The 19,046-nt window shown below is 41.8% G+C and overlaps 1 protein-coding gene across 1 annotated transcript in view; it reads left to right on the top strand.

The window, feature by feature from the left end:
- The window catches only part of LOC122815187 (anoctamin-2-like), a 2,140,961-nt gene that overhangs the window by 1,928,503 nt on the left and 193,412 nt on the right, over window positions 1-19,046 (top strand). Inside the window, exon 24 of the mRNA XM_044087470.1 lies at window positions 10,986-11,155. Coding sequence (XP_043943405.1) covers window positions 10,986-11,155 — 170 coding nt within the window. The remainder of the gene's footprint in view (window positions 1-10,985; window positions 11,156-19,046) is intronic.

Raw genomic sequence — 19,046 nt, 5'->3', positions numbered from 1 at the left:
AACTCACTTCTTCTCTTGACTGCCTGGTCCAGTCTTCGGTTGAGAGAGCTTAGCCTCCAGTTTGGCTGTATAATTGCATCTCTCGCATGTATTAGTGTTTGGTGGAAGGAGGAGTGGGTTGTCTGTGTACATGAGGCAATTGTAACATTGCCTCAAAATGCACAGATTCACCAGTTCGACTGGAGAGTAATCCTGAAACTGCTCTTTGGACATGCCCGGATAGGTACAGTGAACTGTTTTACTGATTGGCTGGTAAGGTCGAATAGAGAGCCTTTTCCTTCTTTACAGTATAGGGAGGGTCTAGTGCTAAGGTTTATTAGTGCTTGCTATGAGTTTTGGGCAAGTGCCGGGATGAGAAATGAATGATTTAAGTGCTTAAGTTGAAAGTTTGTCTAGTTCCAAGGGAAAAATTGAAGAGTAGACTTTGTGGAGCCACGAATAGTGATTCCCTAGCTAACCGGCACTGCCCGGCGTGCAAAACCGCGCAAATGCGGTTTTATAGCAGGGAAATGAAAGAGATAGAAATTAGCCCAAAATGGCCAATAAACTACTAATTTCTGGGCTGAAACCACTCCTCCAGGGACAGATAGGCTGCTCAAGGCTCCCTCTCTCACAGTGAACAGAAAAACTTCTTTCTATCCAAGTAAGGTATGCGCAAACACAGAAACTTGTAACACAGCCCTGAATTCAGCACTAACCTGAAAACTGGACTGAACTAGCTTAGAAAGGTGGGAAAACAAGTATTTGTTTTCAGAAAATAAAGCAGATACAATCACAAAAACACTTTAAATGCACAGAAATGGCTATCACACTTGAGTGTGTAGTCTACAACAGTTAAACATGTAATTTAAACACAAAAATGACTTTGTTAAAGTGCAGGCAGTAAAATAAGTACAATATGTAGCTGAAACAAGCTTTTTAAATCACAGAAACTCTAGAAAATCCGTGTTTTAGGCGGAATTAGCTAATGGCAGCAAGATAATGCAGAAACATGATACTTAATCACTCCAAAGTCTCTCGTTTGTTTCTCTGCTGCTGTAAAACTCTGCAGGGCACCAGGCAGGAGTTTGCTGAGCTGTATACTAGCATAAACACCTTGTAAATGTGGGTTTTATAGCAGGGAAATGAAAGAGATAGAAATTAGCCCAAAAATGGCCAATAAACTACTAATTTCTGGGCTGAAACCACTCCACCAGGGGCAGATAGGCTGCTCAAGGCTCCCTCTCTCACAGTGAACAGAGAAACTTCCTTCTATCCAAGTAAGGTATGGGCAAACACAGAAACTTGTAACACAGCCCTGAATTCAGCACTAACCTGAAAACTGGACTAACCTAGCTTAGAAAGGCAGGAAAACAAGTATATTTTTTGTTTTTTTTTCAGAAAATAAAGCAGATACAATAAAAAAAAACACTTTAAATGCACAGAAATGGCTATCACACTTGAGTGTGTAGCCTACAACAGTCAAACAGGTAATTTAAACACAAAAAAGACTTTGTTAAAGTGCAGGCAGTAAAATAAGTAGAATATGTAGCCGAAACAAGCTTTTTAAATCACAGAAACTCTAGAAAATTGGCATTTTAGGCGGAATTAGCTAAAGGCAGCAAGAAAATGCAGAAAAATGATACTTAATCACTCCAAAGTCTCTCTTTTGTCTCTCTGCTGCTGTAGAACTCTGCAGGGCACCAGGCAGGAGCTCGCTGACCTGTATACTAGCACAAAAATCTTGCAAATGCGGGTTTTGTAGCAGGGAAATGAAAGAGATAGAAATTAGCCCAAAATGGCCAATAAACTACTAATTTCTGGGCTGAAACCACTCCTCCAGGGACAGATAGGCTGCTCAAAGCTTCCTCTCTCACAGTGAACAGAGAAACTTCCTTCTATCCATGTAAGGTATGGGCAAACACAGAAACATGTAGCACAGCCCTGAATTCAGCACTAACCTGAAAACTGGACTAAACTAGCTTAGAAAGATGGGAAAACAAGTATTTTCTTTTGTTTTTTTCAGAAAATAAAGCAGATACAATAAAAAAACACTTTAAATGCACAGAAATGGCTATCACACTTGATTGTGTAGCCTACAGCAGTTAAACAGGTAATTTAAACATGAAAAAGACTTTGTTAAAGTGCAGGCAGTAAAATAAGTACAATATGTAGCTGAAACAAGCTTTTTAAATCACAGAAACTCTAGAAAATCGGCATTTTAGGCGGAATTAGCTAAAGGCAGCAAGAAAATGCAGAAAAATGATACTTAATCACTCCAAAGTCTCTCTTTTGTCTCTCTGCTGCTGTAGAACTCTGCAGGGCACCAGGCAGGAGCTCGCTGACCTGTATACTAGCACAAAAATCTTGCAAATGCGGGTTTTGTAGCAGGGAAATGAAAGAGATAGAAATTAGCCCAAAATGGCCAATAAACTACTAATTTCTGGGCTGAAACCACTCCTCCATGGACAGATAGGCTGCTCAAAGCTTCCTCTCTCACAGTGAACAGAGAAACTTCCTTCTATCCATGTAAGGTATGGGCAAACACAGAAACCTGTAGCACAGCCTTGAATTCAGCACTAACCTGAAAACTGGACTAAACTAGTTTAGAAAGGTGGGAAAACAAGTATTTTCTTTTGTTTTTTTGTTTTTTTTTTTTAGAAAATAAAGCACACACAATCAAAAAAACACTTTAAATGTGCAGAAATGGCTATCACACTTGAGTGTGTAGCCTACAACAGTTAAACAGGTAATTTAAACACAAAAAAGACTTTGTTAAAGTGCAGGCAGCAAAATAAGTACAATATGTAGCTGAAACAAGCTTTTTAAATCACAGAAACTCTAGAAAATTGGCGTTTTAGGCGGAATTAGCTAAAGGCAGCAAGAAAATGCAGAAAAATGATACTTAATCACTTCAAAGTCTCTCTTTTGTCTCTCTGCTTCTGTAGAACTCTGCAGGGCACCAGGCCGTAGCTTGCTGAGCTGTATACTAGCACAAAAACCTTGTAAATGCGGGTTTTATAGCAGGGAAATGAAAGAGATAGAAATTAGCCCAAAATGGCCAATAAACTACTAATTTCTGGGCTGAAACCACTCCTCCAGGGACAGATAGGCTGCTCAAAGCTCTGTCTTTCACAGTGAACAGAGAAACGTCCTTCTATCCAAGTAAGGTATGGGCAAACACAGAGATGTGTAACACAGCCCTGAATTCAGCACTTACCTGAAAACTGGACTAAACTAGCTTAGAAAGGTGGGAAAACAAGTATATAGAGATACACACACACACACACACACACACACACACACACACGCACATACACACGCACACACGCGCGTGTGTGTGTGTGTGTGTGTGTGTGTGTGTGTGTGTGTGTGTGTATGTGTGTGTGTCCATTATTCCTAAGTCTGTATAGGCAATGTTTCAATTTGCTTGGATATAACACATGGACTCTGTAATATTTTAAATATTTCAGAGACATTACATTGCCCCTTTAATTACACTGAACACTTTCCATAGCTTGGTAGAAGACGTTTCAGAATCCCACCCTGTATGTGTATGTGTGATCTTCACAGCTGCAGAAATTTAAGTGCAATTTGGGGAATACACAATTTAATTCTGAATTTGTTAATGTCTAAGTATTACATTTTGTCCAAGGTACAGCAATCTCAGAGTCAGAATATATAAGTAGTGGGGCTATAGGGATTCATCTCCTCACTGTGAGGGTGTAGTGTAATTGCCCTATGCAAAAAATGCTTTTAATATGTAATAGCAACTTTCACAGTTTGCTGTTATTTCTATAAAATTGTACTTACTTTTTAACAGTTTCAGGACATGCACATTTGACTCTCAGATTTCCACTAGGGCACTATATTTTAAAGCTAAACATGTATATAAGCAAAATAACTTTACCAATGGGTTTATTGCTGTGACTTTCTTGATCTGCCATTATGCACATTAAGGCAGTTTGGTGGCACATATGTTATAGATTCCCAAGTACAGCAAATGTGTTTTTTGTATTACCCTTCTGAATACTTAAATTTAAATTTTAGTGTTGAGATGGGATTTTGATGAGTTCTCTTACTTTATTCTCCCATTTCTGTTCCAGCTATGTAACAGTACATATATTTAGTTTGTTAGATCTTCTTTGTTTATATTGTTTGTCAATTTTTTATGCTTACTCTTTATTGTAAACCATTAAAGTCCTTTCTTCTCTGCTTAGGGCCTGTTCACTAATTTTCCCTATCTGAGTTTGTTTTGTTACATTATGATGTGTAGATCAATGTGTGTGTATATCTTTAAGAAGCTATCCAAGGGCTTGCTTAAGTGTATAAATAGTATGTATGTAAGGTCTGTCTGTTAATCAGTTTGTTTATATTTTATGATGCTGCTATCCAGCCTGATGTGTTCCTATGTAATGAAGCATGTAAATGAACTACCTCACCTGTTCATCTGTATTTAGAGGGATGAGTGACATGGTGTCAGAAGAGGCATGGCTAAAACAACTTGTTGCCAGAAAGAGTTCTAATTTCTCCAATTTTAATCCGAGAGGCATCTAGTAAGTGTTGGAGGAATATACAGAAGTAGATTATCCCTGCTGCATGTATAATTTGCAAAACAAGTCAGAAACGAATTTCAGATGTTAAAACTTGCTCAAATAATTTCTTATTCGCAAAATATAAAATGAAGCAGACAGAACACTCTAAATGATATTTAAACAAACTGTGATGTCAGATATTGATAGAAATATTTGAATTACTACAGAAAATGTTGGAAATAAAGTCCAAATTGCATAAAAATGAATAAAATAAAAGGAAACGATCACATTTTTCACGGAGCACATATTTTTCTTATTAATTAAGGCTATCCGAGTTGTCAGATGTGTATGAAGTGTTAGCATGTTTGTGTAGTATTACAGTACACTTATTTCATAAAATACAGTCATTTCAAAGCATATTTCACAAAGTACAGTATTTCGAAGAGTTTATTGTGCATTTGAATGTTGTTGCAAGCACACAGCGGTTTGTTCATAATTACAAGGGTTATATTTTCAGTGTGTTTGTGCATACTTTGTTGGCATGGCAGATGGATTTTGAAAACTAGGACCACTTGTGTTTGATACTAATATTACAGAGAATTGGAGAGTGTTTGAGCAAGTGTATAGCATTTTCATACAGGTTGCATTTTCTGCTAAAGATGACTGTACAAAGGCATTTATTTTGCTTAATTTAGCTGGATCAGAAGCCATTGAAAGGGAACGTTCATTTGTGTATGCACCTGCTATCTATACAAGAGAGGGGGAAAACCATCATATTGTTGTACCGGTTGAGTCAAGGGAGGACCCTGAGTGCTTGAAACGTAAATTTAGAGACATGTGTAACCCCCAGACAAACATTACAATGGGCAGACACTTATTTTACAAGGGATAAAAAGCCTGGTGAAATTTTTGCAGCATATATAACTGATTTGAGAAACAGAGCTAAAATGTGCAGATTTGGTGATTTAAGGGATGAGCTAATAAAGGACAGACGTGTGTGGTATTAAAGATGATGCTGTCAGAAAGATTTTGCTTCATGAAAGTGATGACTGCGATGGTGGTGCTGTGGTAGCGTTGTCGCCTCACAGTAAGACGTTGTCCATTTTGATTCTCAGCTAGAGCATCTTCTGCGTGGAGACATGCGTGAATGGGTGTACCTTCATCGAAGGTTGTGCGTCAGGGCTGGCAACTCGGCACGTAAAAAAAAAAATCTACTGCCAATCATTAGCGGACTGGAGTTCCGCTGTGGCGACCCCTAACCGGGAAAAGCCAAAAGACACAACAACAGTGATATAGCTTTGAATAAGGCCATTGAGATTTGTCAGATATATGAGCTCACAGAAAACCACACAAATATACATACAAATGAGAAAGGCATGTTTATAGTAAATTCTAAAGCTCATGTTGATAGTATGCATCATGTGGTTAAAAGAAACAGGCCCAAGTACATGGTAGCAACTGTAGCCCGTGCAGCACTCACTGGTAAACCCCAGAGCTTTCTAGCCTTAGTGAAGCATAAGAGTGAGTCAGCAAATGCAGAGCAAGGGCCAACACCCAGTTTCATTGCCGACTGTCGTAACTGCAGTGATAATCATGACTCTAAAAGGGAAAAAACTTAGCTTTTGATCAACAATGCCATGGATGTAATAAATTTAATCATTTCAAAAGGTTTTGAAAATCAAAACCCACACATCCTTTTATTAAAAAGGAACATTTTGAGAAATGATTTGATGAATTAGAAAGCTGTGGCCCTACTTTTTATGTTGATAGTGTGTCACTGCTTACTGAAACAGTCAATGCAGTAAATTTATGGGGAAAGAATAAAGTATTTTGTACTGTTCGGATAAATGGCAAACCCATAGAGCTCAAAGTTGTTACTGGCTCAAAGTGCATTGTTATGTCAGCAGAAACATTTGCTAGAGTATGTTCTGGTGAAAGGCTCAATTTGGCAAAGTGTGCGAAGTTTGTTACTTATGGTGGTGAAGAAATTCAAACCGAAGGTTCAGTAATGCTTTCATGTTACTCTGCTGGAAGAAGCTGCAATTTGTTATTTTATGTGGTCAAGAGGCATGTCCAGTCATTATTATGTTTCCGTGATGGTTTGAAAATGAGACTGCTTTCATTTAACAAGGAAGTTCACCATGTTAGCTTAAAATACCACTATTCTAATTTTGCCCAGTCTATTTTTTTCTACCTATGCTGATCTTTTTGAAGACAAACTAGGAAAGCTTCCAGTTGTGTACTCCTTGAAGTTAGACCCAGATGTCAGCCCAGTTATCAGGTCAGCCCAGAAAGGTCCAATAGCTATGCAGAACAGAGTCAAGGCCAAACTAGGTAAAATGGTGCAACAAGGTGTGATTTGTCCAGTAAATGAACCAACTGAATGGGTATTTTCTATGGTGGTAGCTCATAAGAACAGCTCAGATGACATCAGAATATGTACTGATCCATGAGATTTGAACAAGGCACTGAAAAGACCTCATCATCCAATGCATACAGATGAAGTCACCGATGTTATGCCAAATGCCACTGTTTTTTTTCTGTCTTAGATGCAAAGAGTCATTTTGGCAAATTTTGCTTGACAAGAAATCTTTATTGCTAGCACTTTCAGTATTCCGCTTAGAAAGTATAGATTTCTGATAATGCCATTTGGGATGAATTTTGCAAGTCAAATCTTTCAGTGTGCAATGGAGCAAATTTCTTCTGGGTATCCTTGTGCTTTTATAGTAGATGACATACTAGTAGGATGTAATGGTGAAACTGAGCATGACAGAAACCTCAGAAAAGTTCTGGAAAGGGCACGTCAAGTGAATCTTAAGCTTAATCCTCAGAAGTGCAAATTCAGGCTACAAGATGTTACTTAGGTTAACCATTTATTTACCAGTTCAGGCTTACGACCAGACCCTTCTAAACAAACAGCCATTCTTGAGATGCCAGCTCCAGACAATGTTCAAGCCCTACAACATTTTCTTGGCATGGTTAACTACCTAGGTACATTTATTCCAGACTTCAGTAAAATATCAGCATCACTCAGAGAGCTAACATGTAAAGATGTATCCCGGTTATGATTAGAACAATACCAGAGAGCATTTAATGTCCTGAAACACAGAATTGCCAGTCCACCCACTCTCAGATACTAAGACGTTCACAAGCCAGTTACTCTTTCATGTGATGCTTCTAAATTTGACCTAAATACAGTCATTCTGCAAGAGATTCAACCTGTTGCCTGAGCATCCAGAACCCTTACCCAAACTGAAATGCAGTATACCCAGACAGAGAAAGAACTTTTGGCAATTGTGTTTACATGTTCGAAGTTCCGTGATTATGTTTATGGTAAACCTATCCAGACCAAAACAGACCACCAACCACTAGTCACTATTTTGAGAAAGCCTATTCATACAGCTCCAGCCAGATTGCAACATATGATATTGAGATTGCAGATGTATCATTTCTATCTTGTCTACAAGAAAGGCAAACTTCTTTATCTTGCTGACACGTTATCCAGATTGCCCATATCAACCACTGAACAGCACGAGAATGAGATCCTTGATTTTGAAGTCATGGAAGTGAGAAATTTTCTTCCACACATCTAGATGAGCTTAGAAATCATATTCCCACAGATTCAGTTTTGCAGAAACTCAACCATTTTATCAAAGAAGGATGGCTGTCAAAGAAATCTAACGCACCTCAAGAAGTTCAACCTTATTTTCCATATAGAGATGAGATTTTGTCAGACAATTGTATTGTCATGAAAGGTTCAAAAGGTATTGTTCCAAAGTCTTTGCAACAAGAGTACATTACTGTTTTGCATCATGGTCACACGGGAGCAGACTCTACCAAAAGAAGTGCAAGAGGACTAGTATTTTGGCCTTCTATGTCAAAGGATATAGAAAGAGTACCTTCATCTTGTTCTGTATGTAATAGTACTAAGCTGCATCAACAGAAAGAACCACTTCCGCTAAACCAGATTCCTTAACTACCTTGGTTGACAGTAGCTGCAGACATTTTTGAATGGAATGGTCACCATTACTTGGTGTTAGTAGACTCTTATTCAAATTTGTTTGAGATTGACCTACTTCCTAATCTAGCATCCAGTACTGTCATTACTAAGATGAAGCATCATTTTGCAGTCAATGGTAGTCTGCACAAAGTTATTTCTGTCTATGGTTCACAGTTTACAAGGCAACAGTTAAAAAGATTTGCTGAAGATTGGGACCTTTTTCATGTCATGAGTAGCCTAGAGTATCCGCAGTCAAATGGTTTGGCAGAACATACATTTCAAAGTGTAAAGCAGTTATTACAGAAGTCAAAATGAGACAACAGTGATGTTTTTATGAATCTCCTGAATCTCAGAAATGTACATATTGGTTCACCTGCCCAGAGACTTCTGTCGAGACAACCCAGAACCATGTTACCAATCAGTAGTCAGTTGTTGGTTCCTATGTGTCAGAAGCAACAGGTCATTGAAAACCAATCTGTTGAAGAAGCTTTTAGCCCAGAAGTCCTATTACGATAAGCCCAGCAAACTGCTCATTTCATTACGAAAGAGAGATGTGGTAAGGTTGCAAACATCCAAAGGTTATGATTGGATTGGAGTCATGAAGAATATTTGCCCAAAGCTGAGATTATACATTATGGAATCACAAGGATTAGAGTTTACACAGAGTCAGAAACATTTGATACCGGTGTCCAAGCCTATACCACAGCACGTAGTATGTGAGAAAGACTCTTTATCTCAGAGTGAGTTGTCCGGTGTTCCAGTTCCAGAAATGTTCCAGAGAATATTCCTGTTCCTTTGATGAATCCCTAAGTTTCTGATATGAGTTGTTCATGGAAGACTGTCCCTGTTGCTAAACTGAGCCCTGATTGTTATGTAACCCAATCCAGTCTTATCTCCAGATCAGGATACAGGTACACGGCAACTCAGACATGAAAATTGTGTTTGGGTCATTTTCGTTTAAGGGCAATCTTTTTAAGAGGGAGGATGTAGATCAATGTGTGTGTGTTTCTCTTTAAGAAACTATCCAAGGGCTTGCACAAGTGTATAAATACTGAGCACATGTGAGCCTGATTGCCATTTTGTAGTTAGTTGTGAAGATGTAAACATGCATGCATGTAAGTTCTGTCTGTTAATCAATTCATTTATATTTTATGATGCTGCTATCCATCCTGATGTGTTTCTATGTAATAATGCATCTAAACAAACTGGGTCTATATCATGAGATCGGCATCTAAAAACGTCGACTCTTATTTGTTCGACACAAAAATGTTGAACTCCAACTTTCCCGAACTGCCAAATCACAGATTTCTTTCCAATGGAAAGAAATTGGTTGTCCAAACACCAATGCCACACAAAACAAACATATTTAAGTGGGGAGCTTCACCCCCCCACACCCCCAACATTGGGGGCTGTGCCCCTCACCCCCCCAACTAAATATTCTAACTCCGAGACCGCACTACGGTCAGGGAAAGGGCAGGTGTAACAGAATGGCCAACCTATTTCTTTCCGTTGGAAAGAAATCAATTTGGCCATTCGGGAAAGTTGAAGTTCGACATTTTCATGTTGAACAAATGAGAGTCGACATTTTAAGATGTCAATCTCATGATATAGACACAAACGAACTACCCTGCCTGTTCGTCATCTGTATTTAGAGGGACGAGCAACATGATGTAACCTGGGCTGAACCTATATTTGATCATTATTTGATCAGTGTTCCACCCCAATAAATTAATTTTAAATAAATAAGTAAATTAAAAATCTAGTGTTAAACCTGTCAATGTGAAGGTAATATAACGGCATCTAATAGTGAGTTTTCAGAGTTTATGTAGTTATGATACATTAAAAATCTTGTAACATTATGTTCACAATAAATTGTGCACCTGTAAAAACTACAGATACTGTAGCAGATTTTAAAGATATCCTTCATAGAAGCTTCTGTGTAGATAAATACCTTCTGTTGAAGGTGAGGATAGCTTGATGGTAGAAAACACATTGATGATGGATAGTCTTGCACTGTTATGATGTGTTATAACCAAGGGTTAAAAGTCTGAACTTCTTAAATACTTGCACTGTGTTAGTTACCACCTGCATTAAGAATAACAAACTATACATGGAAATAAATTAATGAAGGCTGTAATTAATATACACTGCATGGTTTGCATACATATTTTATAATACAACATTGAATTGCTTTACATTTTTAGTGTTTCACCCCTGATCAGTAATGAAGTGCAGTTTATATTCTGTCTGAACAGTTTTCTGTAGAACCCACTCTTATTTCCATTTATGAAAATTAAAAAAAAAAACAAAGAATGCTTTCATTGCTTTTATTATTATTCTGTTTATGTATGGTTAAATCAAACTGATTTTTTCCAACAATTGTACATAAACTGGAGTGAGGTTGAGCTATTAGACGATGTTTAACTAAAACACGGTTATGACATTTTCCACTTTGTCTTTGTATGTCTCAGGCATTTGTCATTTCAGTCACCTCTGACTTCATCCCTCGCCTTGTCTATCAGTACAATGAGAATAGAACTATGCATGGCTTCATCAACCATACACTCTCATACTTCAATGTCAGTGAATTTGAATCGGGGACACAACCTGGGAACAATAGTGAGAAGGTTGAGTTCTGCAGGTAAACTATATTGCATTATATTTATTTAATTACCATGTACCTTTTATAAAACTGGAAGATAGAGGGTCATCTACAGTGGTCTCAGCTTTGCACAATGAAGTGAGAACATGGCAAGTTCTGGAGTAGTTAACGTCATTTTATCTTCAACCTGTGGGTATACGGATCCATATCAGATCCGAGCCAGCAACTTTACAAGCATCTGCTCTGAGATCCGAGCTCCTCCCACTTACCCATAGTACACCACCATCTACTGCCTTCCCTCAGATCTCGGTTCCCACTTCATGCATCAGCATCATGATCTCCGCAGCTCTGAGCATTCAGTGGTACTGTAAGTGCTTTTTGGGGTTGTTCAGTTAGTTTCCCTTTTCCTCCCCCCTACGCTAGTTTGTCATTTTTTTTGTGGAAAAAAATATATATCTATCTATATATACATACATATATATATATATATATATATATATATATATATATATATATATATATATATCGTGAGGTAGCTTTGTGTAGGCCCTTCCCTTCCTTAGTGTGTGTGTGGTCAAGTAGTTTGTTTGGGTGACTGGGTCTGGTTTGTCGCTTTGTTGGGATGTCTGAACAACTTAAACCCACCTTTAAAAAATGCACAGTGTGTGGTCATAAGCTTTCACCAGCGGATGGCCACACTCTGTGTGTTGTTTGCTTGGGCGTTGCACATTGGTTCATCCAATGCAGCATTTGTGCAGGGTTCAATCCTAGGGCCCTTAGAGACAGAAAGGCCAAACTTGTGGCGAAAGGCCTGCTTTAAAGCATCGATCTTGGACTCGTCAACGGTCTCGGCTTCTTCTACTACAACTCCCGCCCAACCCACTCCTCAGGCTGAGACCCACCCTCCCGCTAGACCTGCTGAAGGAGATGTTGCCAAAGGGAGAGACAAGGACAAAAAAGACAGACCGAAGGATGCAGAGAGAGGGAGAGACAAGGAGAAGAAAGGGGATAGGCCCCGTAAGAGGTCTTCAGATCGGGAGTCCTTCACTAGCCCGCCTTCTAAGGTTTCGAGACCTGTTTCTCCACAGCTCCACTCCCCCAGATTTTCCCTGAAGCCAACGGAGCGTACGGAGCTGAGGCCTTCTTCTAGATCCTCCCAGCAACCAGCCAGATCCGAGTTGATCGCTTCCTCGCGCTCGACTCGGAGTCTTTCTGAAATGGATATGGACAGGATGATGAGGAGATTCATTCAGATCCAAATCCAGATGGGAGTCTTGCCAGGCCACTCTCCCTCTGGAGGGGGGACCTCCATGCCATTCTTCCACCCGATTTCTCCTTCCCCAATCCGGCCTTTGGTTTCGAGGTACATAGATCCGAGGATCTTCGGAGCTGGGGATTTGGTGCTGATGGTTCCTCCAACCTCGACTCTGGCAATTACCTTGAGTTCCTCAGATCCGACTAGCTTGGATCCGAGCAGCTCTCGGGGCTGAGGATGGGGAGTTGGACCCAAGGGGATGCATGTGTTTTCAGCTCAGACCTTGTCAGATCCAAGCCGTTCCTTCGGTGCTCCGGCGTTCAACATGGTGTAGAGGGTTCTCTCCCAAGGATCGAGACCCCAGCCTATTCCCTTGGATTCTGCCCAGACTCCCTCGGATACGGTTGTGACTCCCTTCATCTTGTCTCAGGGACAGCCCATGCTAGAGGAGCCCCAGGCGGTTCCCCTGGAGGAACCCCCCGCAGCTCACAAGCCCTCTTCAGGGAGTCTCACTGAGGAGGGGCATTGTAAGCACACGTGCAAAAGGAGGCACTTGGACTCCCCTGAGTCCCTTACCGAAGACACTGATTTAGGTGAAGGAGAAGGTTCCCCCAGGTCACCTCCCGAGGATGTCTCCTTTGGAGACATCATGGAGATACTTTGCCAGAGGGGAGGTTGGTCAGCCCCAAAACCTTCTACGGATGAATCAGTGGTCCTGGACGCTTTTGGCACCGACCCATCTACTTCCTGGTTGTTCCCACCAGCGGATCCTTTAGTGGATCTTATCACCACGTGGGCATGGAAGGAGCCTGACAGCATAGAGCCAATACCTAAGCGCCCAGACAAAATTCTCTCTCCACCCTCTGACAGGCATGGTATAAAGGATACCCTGTGGACGCTATGGTGGTTGTAGCAGCCACCAAAAAGGAACTGGCTCAAGAGAGTTCCTCAGTCCACCCTCTGGATAGGAATCCAGGACGGTGGATCAATTTGGGAAGAGAGTGAATTCTTCAGCGGCATTTTCCATCTGAGTGCTGAACTGCTTGGCACACATCATACGACTGCAGCGAGACCTAGTCACAGAGTTAGCTGAGTCAGCCCCAGAGTCTTTGTCACAGGAGGACAAGCGTCTGTTCTCCGCAAAGATGTCTACTCTGAAATCAGTGTCAATCACATCCATGCACCTCCTTTCTCATGCTATGGAAGGAGCAGCTAGGGTGGCTGGGACTGGCATTGCTATGAGGCGACAATTTTGGCTCAGACTGTGTCAGTTTGCGGACCCCTTCAAGGCGTCTTTTACGAATGCCCCCTTTGATGGTTCTTCTCTCTTTGGGAAGACCGTCCATGACACCCTTGACCAGAGTGAAAAAGACGTGAAGACTTTGTCTGCCATCGGAATCTGCTCTCTAGTCCTCAAAGATCCTTTTCCTAGAATCAGAGGGGGCAAAAGAAGATGTGGTTCCAGAAATCTCAGTTTTCCCAGGACTCTCCGGACAATTCATCCCCTAGAGGCAGAGGGGGACATGACAGACGCCAGCCCAGAGGCAGAGGGGTCTGAGAAACTTTGGGTGTAGGGAGCCCTTCTCGGACAGGCCTGCGCAGCAGCCCTGAGGGGTTGCCTGACTGTCCTACTCTGGAGGCAGTCGGGGGAAGATTACCATTGCTCCCAATGGCATGGGAGTCCATAACTGCAGATGGTTGTGTGCTTCAAATAATATCCAGAGGTTACACCATCCTGTTTGTTGCCCCTCCAATCCAACCAAAGCACCTCCCAGGTGTCCCACCCGCTCAAAGGGAGATGGCAGCAGTAGAGGTTTCCAAGCTGCTTCAAAAACGAGCCATCGAAGCGGTTCCCCCCCGATCAGTCCGGGTCAGGCATTTACTCCAGGTTCTTTTTAGTGTCAAAAAAGACGGGGACCTCAGTCCCATTTTGGACCTGTCTACCTTAAACCTGGCTGTCACCAAACAGAAATTCCGGATGGTCACCCTGCAGTCCATTCTACCTTATCTTCGAGAATGCTACTGGAGGTGCTCAATAGATCTCCAGGACGCTTACTACCATAGCAAGATACACAGAAGCTCCAGGAGATTCCTTTGCTTCCGTCTGCGAGACAGTCATTTCCAGTTTCAAGCCCTACCCTTTGGTCTCACCACAGCCCCCAGGGTGTTCACCAAGGTAATGGCAGTCGTAGCAGCTCACCTGAGGCTTCAGGGAATTCAGGTATTCCCTTACCTAGATGATTAGCTCCTCACTGCTTCCACCAAGCGTCTTCTTTGCCAAGCCAGAGACTTCTTCCTACATCTTGCAGCCCTGTTAGGGATTACAGTCAATGTTCCCAAGTCACTCTTGAATCTGGTACAGATCTTGGACTTTATCGGGGCATGGCTGGACACCCTTCAGTTGAAAGTCTTCCTAACTCCAGACAGGGTCCAGAGTCTAAGGACTCATGTATCACTGATTTTTGGCCCCAGGTTGCCGAAGGCAGCAGATGTTCTCAGAGCCTTGGGCTCTATGGCTGCCACAATTTCTATCCTCCCCTGCACGCATCTTCACATGCGTGTTCTACAATGGACTCTAGCCATACAGTTGTCTTGGCTGGATCCCCCCCATGGAATACCCAATTCACATCTGCAAAGCCTGCAGGGCATTACTTCTCTGGTTGGTCCAGTCTCCGGAGATTGTAGTGGGATGCCCCTTTGTTCCATCCACAGCCCAAGCCACTGTGACCACGGACACCTCCCAGCTCGGGTGGGGGGGGCATTATCTGGGGAGGATGGTGCAAGGCACATGGTCCCAGATCGAGACCAGATTGCACATCAATGTACTGGACATGAGAGCAATGCTTTTAGCATTGCAGGCCTTCCATCCATTTCAGTTTGTCTGTGATGCATGCCACTATTTTACTAGATTTCTTTCTTTCTCTGCAGTCTGAATTTGTTTTGCTTCATCAGACCTTAGGCTGAAATTACAAGCATATATTATAAGTTCATATCTAACAGAGTGTGCTGATGCATATACCTCAGCCTCTTTGATCAAGAATTCTGGATAAATGCAAAAATAATTGGGGGAGGTGACAAAACAAAGACCCTATCTTTTAATTGTAAAATAACCTTTGCACTACTGTGCATTTTCTGAAGTATGTAAAGGCTGACACTCAAATGTCTGTCACTGTTTGCTGACTGTAATCTTCAGTGATTTGCCAGAAAAATACACATTTTATGAGGAACACACCAGAAATATGAGACAAAAATCTGGACATTATCATAGGGTTATAGGAGGTTACTAGGCTATTGGCCTTGAGGCCCTTATAAGCCTAGCCAAGAGTTTAGCCCATATTTAGATAAATCAGCACCCGATGCCCCTGTCCAGCAGGGACATAGGTGGAATCCCAGGGGTATATTTTCTGTTTCTCATCCAGTTATCCAGACTGCGCTTAAAAAGGAGTAAAGAGGTACTCTGCTTGATGTAAAGAGGGAGTCTATTCCATAGATGGGGGAGTCTCTGGGACACAAATCTGTCCCGCCAATAAGTCTTGTTGATGTCACAGACCAGGTTGAGCCTACGTGTGCAGGTTACTCGAGTGGAACTTGACTTGCAGATATGCAGCAGTCCCATTAAGGCGGGGTCCGTGAATGCCTTGTATGCCAGGCAGAGGTCACTTCTGAAGAGTCTGTATGAAACCGAGTAGAGGGATAGGGCTTGTAGCCTATCTGTATATGGTAGATGTTTGAGGCCCTATATTCTCCAGGGGTAGAACCTCTGTGGTCTCTCCAGCTGCTGCATGTGCTTTGCGGGGTACATGCTGAAAGGGGCATTGTAGTCATTAATGGGCCTTATAAGGAAAGAATACAGGGATGTTATGACTTCCTTGTCCCTGGAAGAGATACCCTTACATCTGATGTTGTTAATTTTCTTTCCATTCATCACTGATGGGTTCGGTTCTGAGCCCTCGGAACCGAGTCGGCCTATTACCAAGCTTGCACCAGCCAAAAAAACTCTTGAGCTAAGTCTCTACCCAGATTGCCCTTCTCCCTGTTACCTCAGATGTAATTTCCCGTGTAGCTGTTAAGCCACGTTTCAACCGAGCTCTCAGCTAAGTGAAATCTTTTTGATATTTGTGTAAAAATTTTTGGATATCTTCATATTTTATTAAGCAATTAGTATGTTTAGTGTTGTTTCTTCTATCTAACCTTGTTCTTTCCTCTCTACCTGTTGTTACTGTTGGTAAACGCTCAAGTACCATTGTTGGTATGGCCTTTCTTCCCTTACCCTTGTGGTATCTCTTCAATACTATAGTTGGTATTGTTTCTCCTGTTTAACCTATTAGCTTTAAACTTTATTCAGGAGTTTCCCTTTTCTTCTCTACATACCAGTGTATAGTTTTATTTGTGAATTTTTGAATGGAGTTGACTTTATTATAGTTGGATTATACAGTTGACCTGTGGTGTTTTTCTACCAAAATTTTCTCTGGCAAAATTGTTGGGAATGATACATTGGGAGAAATCAAACCTTATCCCTACACAACAAATGGAGTTCATTGGAGCAGTCTTCAATACTCAGTCCTGTCTTTTAACACTGCCAATTCACAGACTCCATCGATAGAGGCTTCAACTCCTGGTGATATTATCTCAAACAACAGTCTCTGCAAGGGAAGTTCTTCAGGCCCTAGGTTTTATGGTTGTGTCAATTCCAATAGTGCTCTACCAAAGCTACATATGCGGATTCTGCAATGGCTCCTTCTGTGTCAATGGTTCCCAAACTATCACCCCCTTGATTACCAGATTTGAATAACCAACTCCTGCAAACAGGATTTGCTTTGGTGGATGAGGCCAGACGTAGATCTTTGGACTTGCCCATTTCAGCCTCCTCAGCCCACAGTGATTGTGACCACGGATGCTTCCCAGATCGGGTGAGGAGGCCATTTCCAGGGAATGACTGTCCAAGACACATGGTCCACTTCAGTGACCCACCTGCATATCAATGTTCTGGAACTGAGAGCCATGCTGTTAGCATTGCAGGCCTTTCATTCGGCTCTCCCTTCCGGGACAGTTGCAATTCAATCAGACAATATGTCATTGGTCTTGTACATCAACAAGCAAGGAGGAACCAAGTCCTAACCCCTATGTCGAGAATCCATGAGAATGTGGCAGTGGGCCTCACCCAGTATACCCACCATGGATTCTGGACCCTCTACCAGATCTGATTACTCACCCCAATGGTTGACTCACCCAAATATGTCCAGTCTCAAGCTGACAGCTTGGTTTCTCCATTTCCATTAGTCGCCAGGCAAGCTAGTCTCTCCTCACCTGTTCAAGACATCATACTGACTTCTCACAAACCATCCACCAGAAGAGTATATCAGGGTAGATGGAAAAGGTTCTCCATCTGGTCCAAGGATTACATGCTAGACCCATATTCGGCTCCAGTTACTGCAGTGCTTTTATACTTGGCTACATTTTTTGATAATGGAGCCTCTGCCTCTAAGGTATGAGTGCATCTAGTGGCAATTTCCAATTTCCACAATGGTATAGATGGCACCCCTCTTATCTCTTTATGCCTTTGCAAGGCTTTCCTCAAGAGGACCTCTCATCTCAGGCCTCCTGTCAGACAGCCCGTGGAACCATGGAACCTCACTCTAGTCCTTCAGTCTTTGACTCAAAAACCTTTTTAGCCTGCTGCTAAGTGTGACCTAAAGTTTTTGTCTTGGAAATCTTTGTTCCTGGTAGCCATTACCTCTGCCAGAAGAGTCTCGGAGCTGCAGGCATTGTGTATCAAGAGGCCCTATCTGGTCTTTCATAAAGACAGAGTGTCACTTCAGATGAACCCATCCTTTCTTCCCAAAGTTGTTTCTGAATTTTCCATTAACCAGACCATTGATCTACCATGTTTTTTTCTGAATTTTCCCAATAGAGGAGAGTATTGCCTTCACTCTTTAGACGTACATAGACAATTGAGATTTTACCTAGACAGGACCAAACCTTTCCATAAATCTGAACAACTTTTCATTTCTTTTTCTGAGAGAAGCTGTTTCCAAATTTACATTATCAAGATGGCTAAGGGACTGCATACGTTTCATCAATTCTCTCCATAATCAACCCATGCCAAAAGTTAAAGCTCACTCCACTAGACCTATGGCAACATCTATAGCATTCCACTCCAGGGCTTCCATGGATGACATCTGCACAGCAGCTACTTGGGCTAAGCCTCATACCTTTATCAATCATTACAAATTGGACCTGGTTTTCAGAGGGAGAGCTGCCTTCGGTTCACTGGTACTCAGGAATGTTCTTCCATAAGGGCCACCCATGGACCTCAAGGTAGCTTGGGATTCTGTCCCATCAGTGATGAATGGAAAGAAGATTAACAACATCAGATAAAGAAGTTATGTCTTACCATAATGTTCCATCTGTGTATCTTCTTTCATTCATTACTTCCCACCCTCCTTCCCCCTCCAAAGGCTCATGGGGGGTGCTTTGGGTCTAAGTGGTGCCCTAGGGTACTTGCGCAGAAGTGACCTCGGCTTTACTTCCTTTTCTTAGCAAACTCAATCTGAGGTAACAGGGAGAAGGCCATTCTGGCTAGAGACTTAGCTTGAGAGTTTTTTTTGGCTGGCGCGAGCCTGGTAATAGGCCGACTCGGTTCCGAGGGCTCAGTACCGAACCCATCAGTGATGA

Source organism: Protopterus annectens, chromosome 11.part0, assembly GCF_019279795.1.
Source record: "Protopterus annectens isolate FY-2018-M chromosome 11.part0, PAN1.0, whole genome shotgun sequence".
Lineage (NCBI taxonomy): Eukaryota > Metazoa > Chordata > Ceratodontiformes > Protopteridae > Protopterus > Protopterus annectens.
Note: the sequence above shows the minus strand (reverse complement) of the source record. Positions and strands in the feature narration are given on the sequence as shown.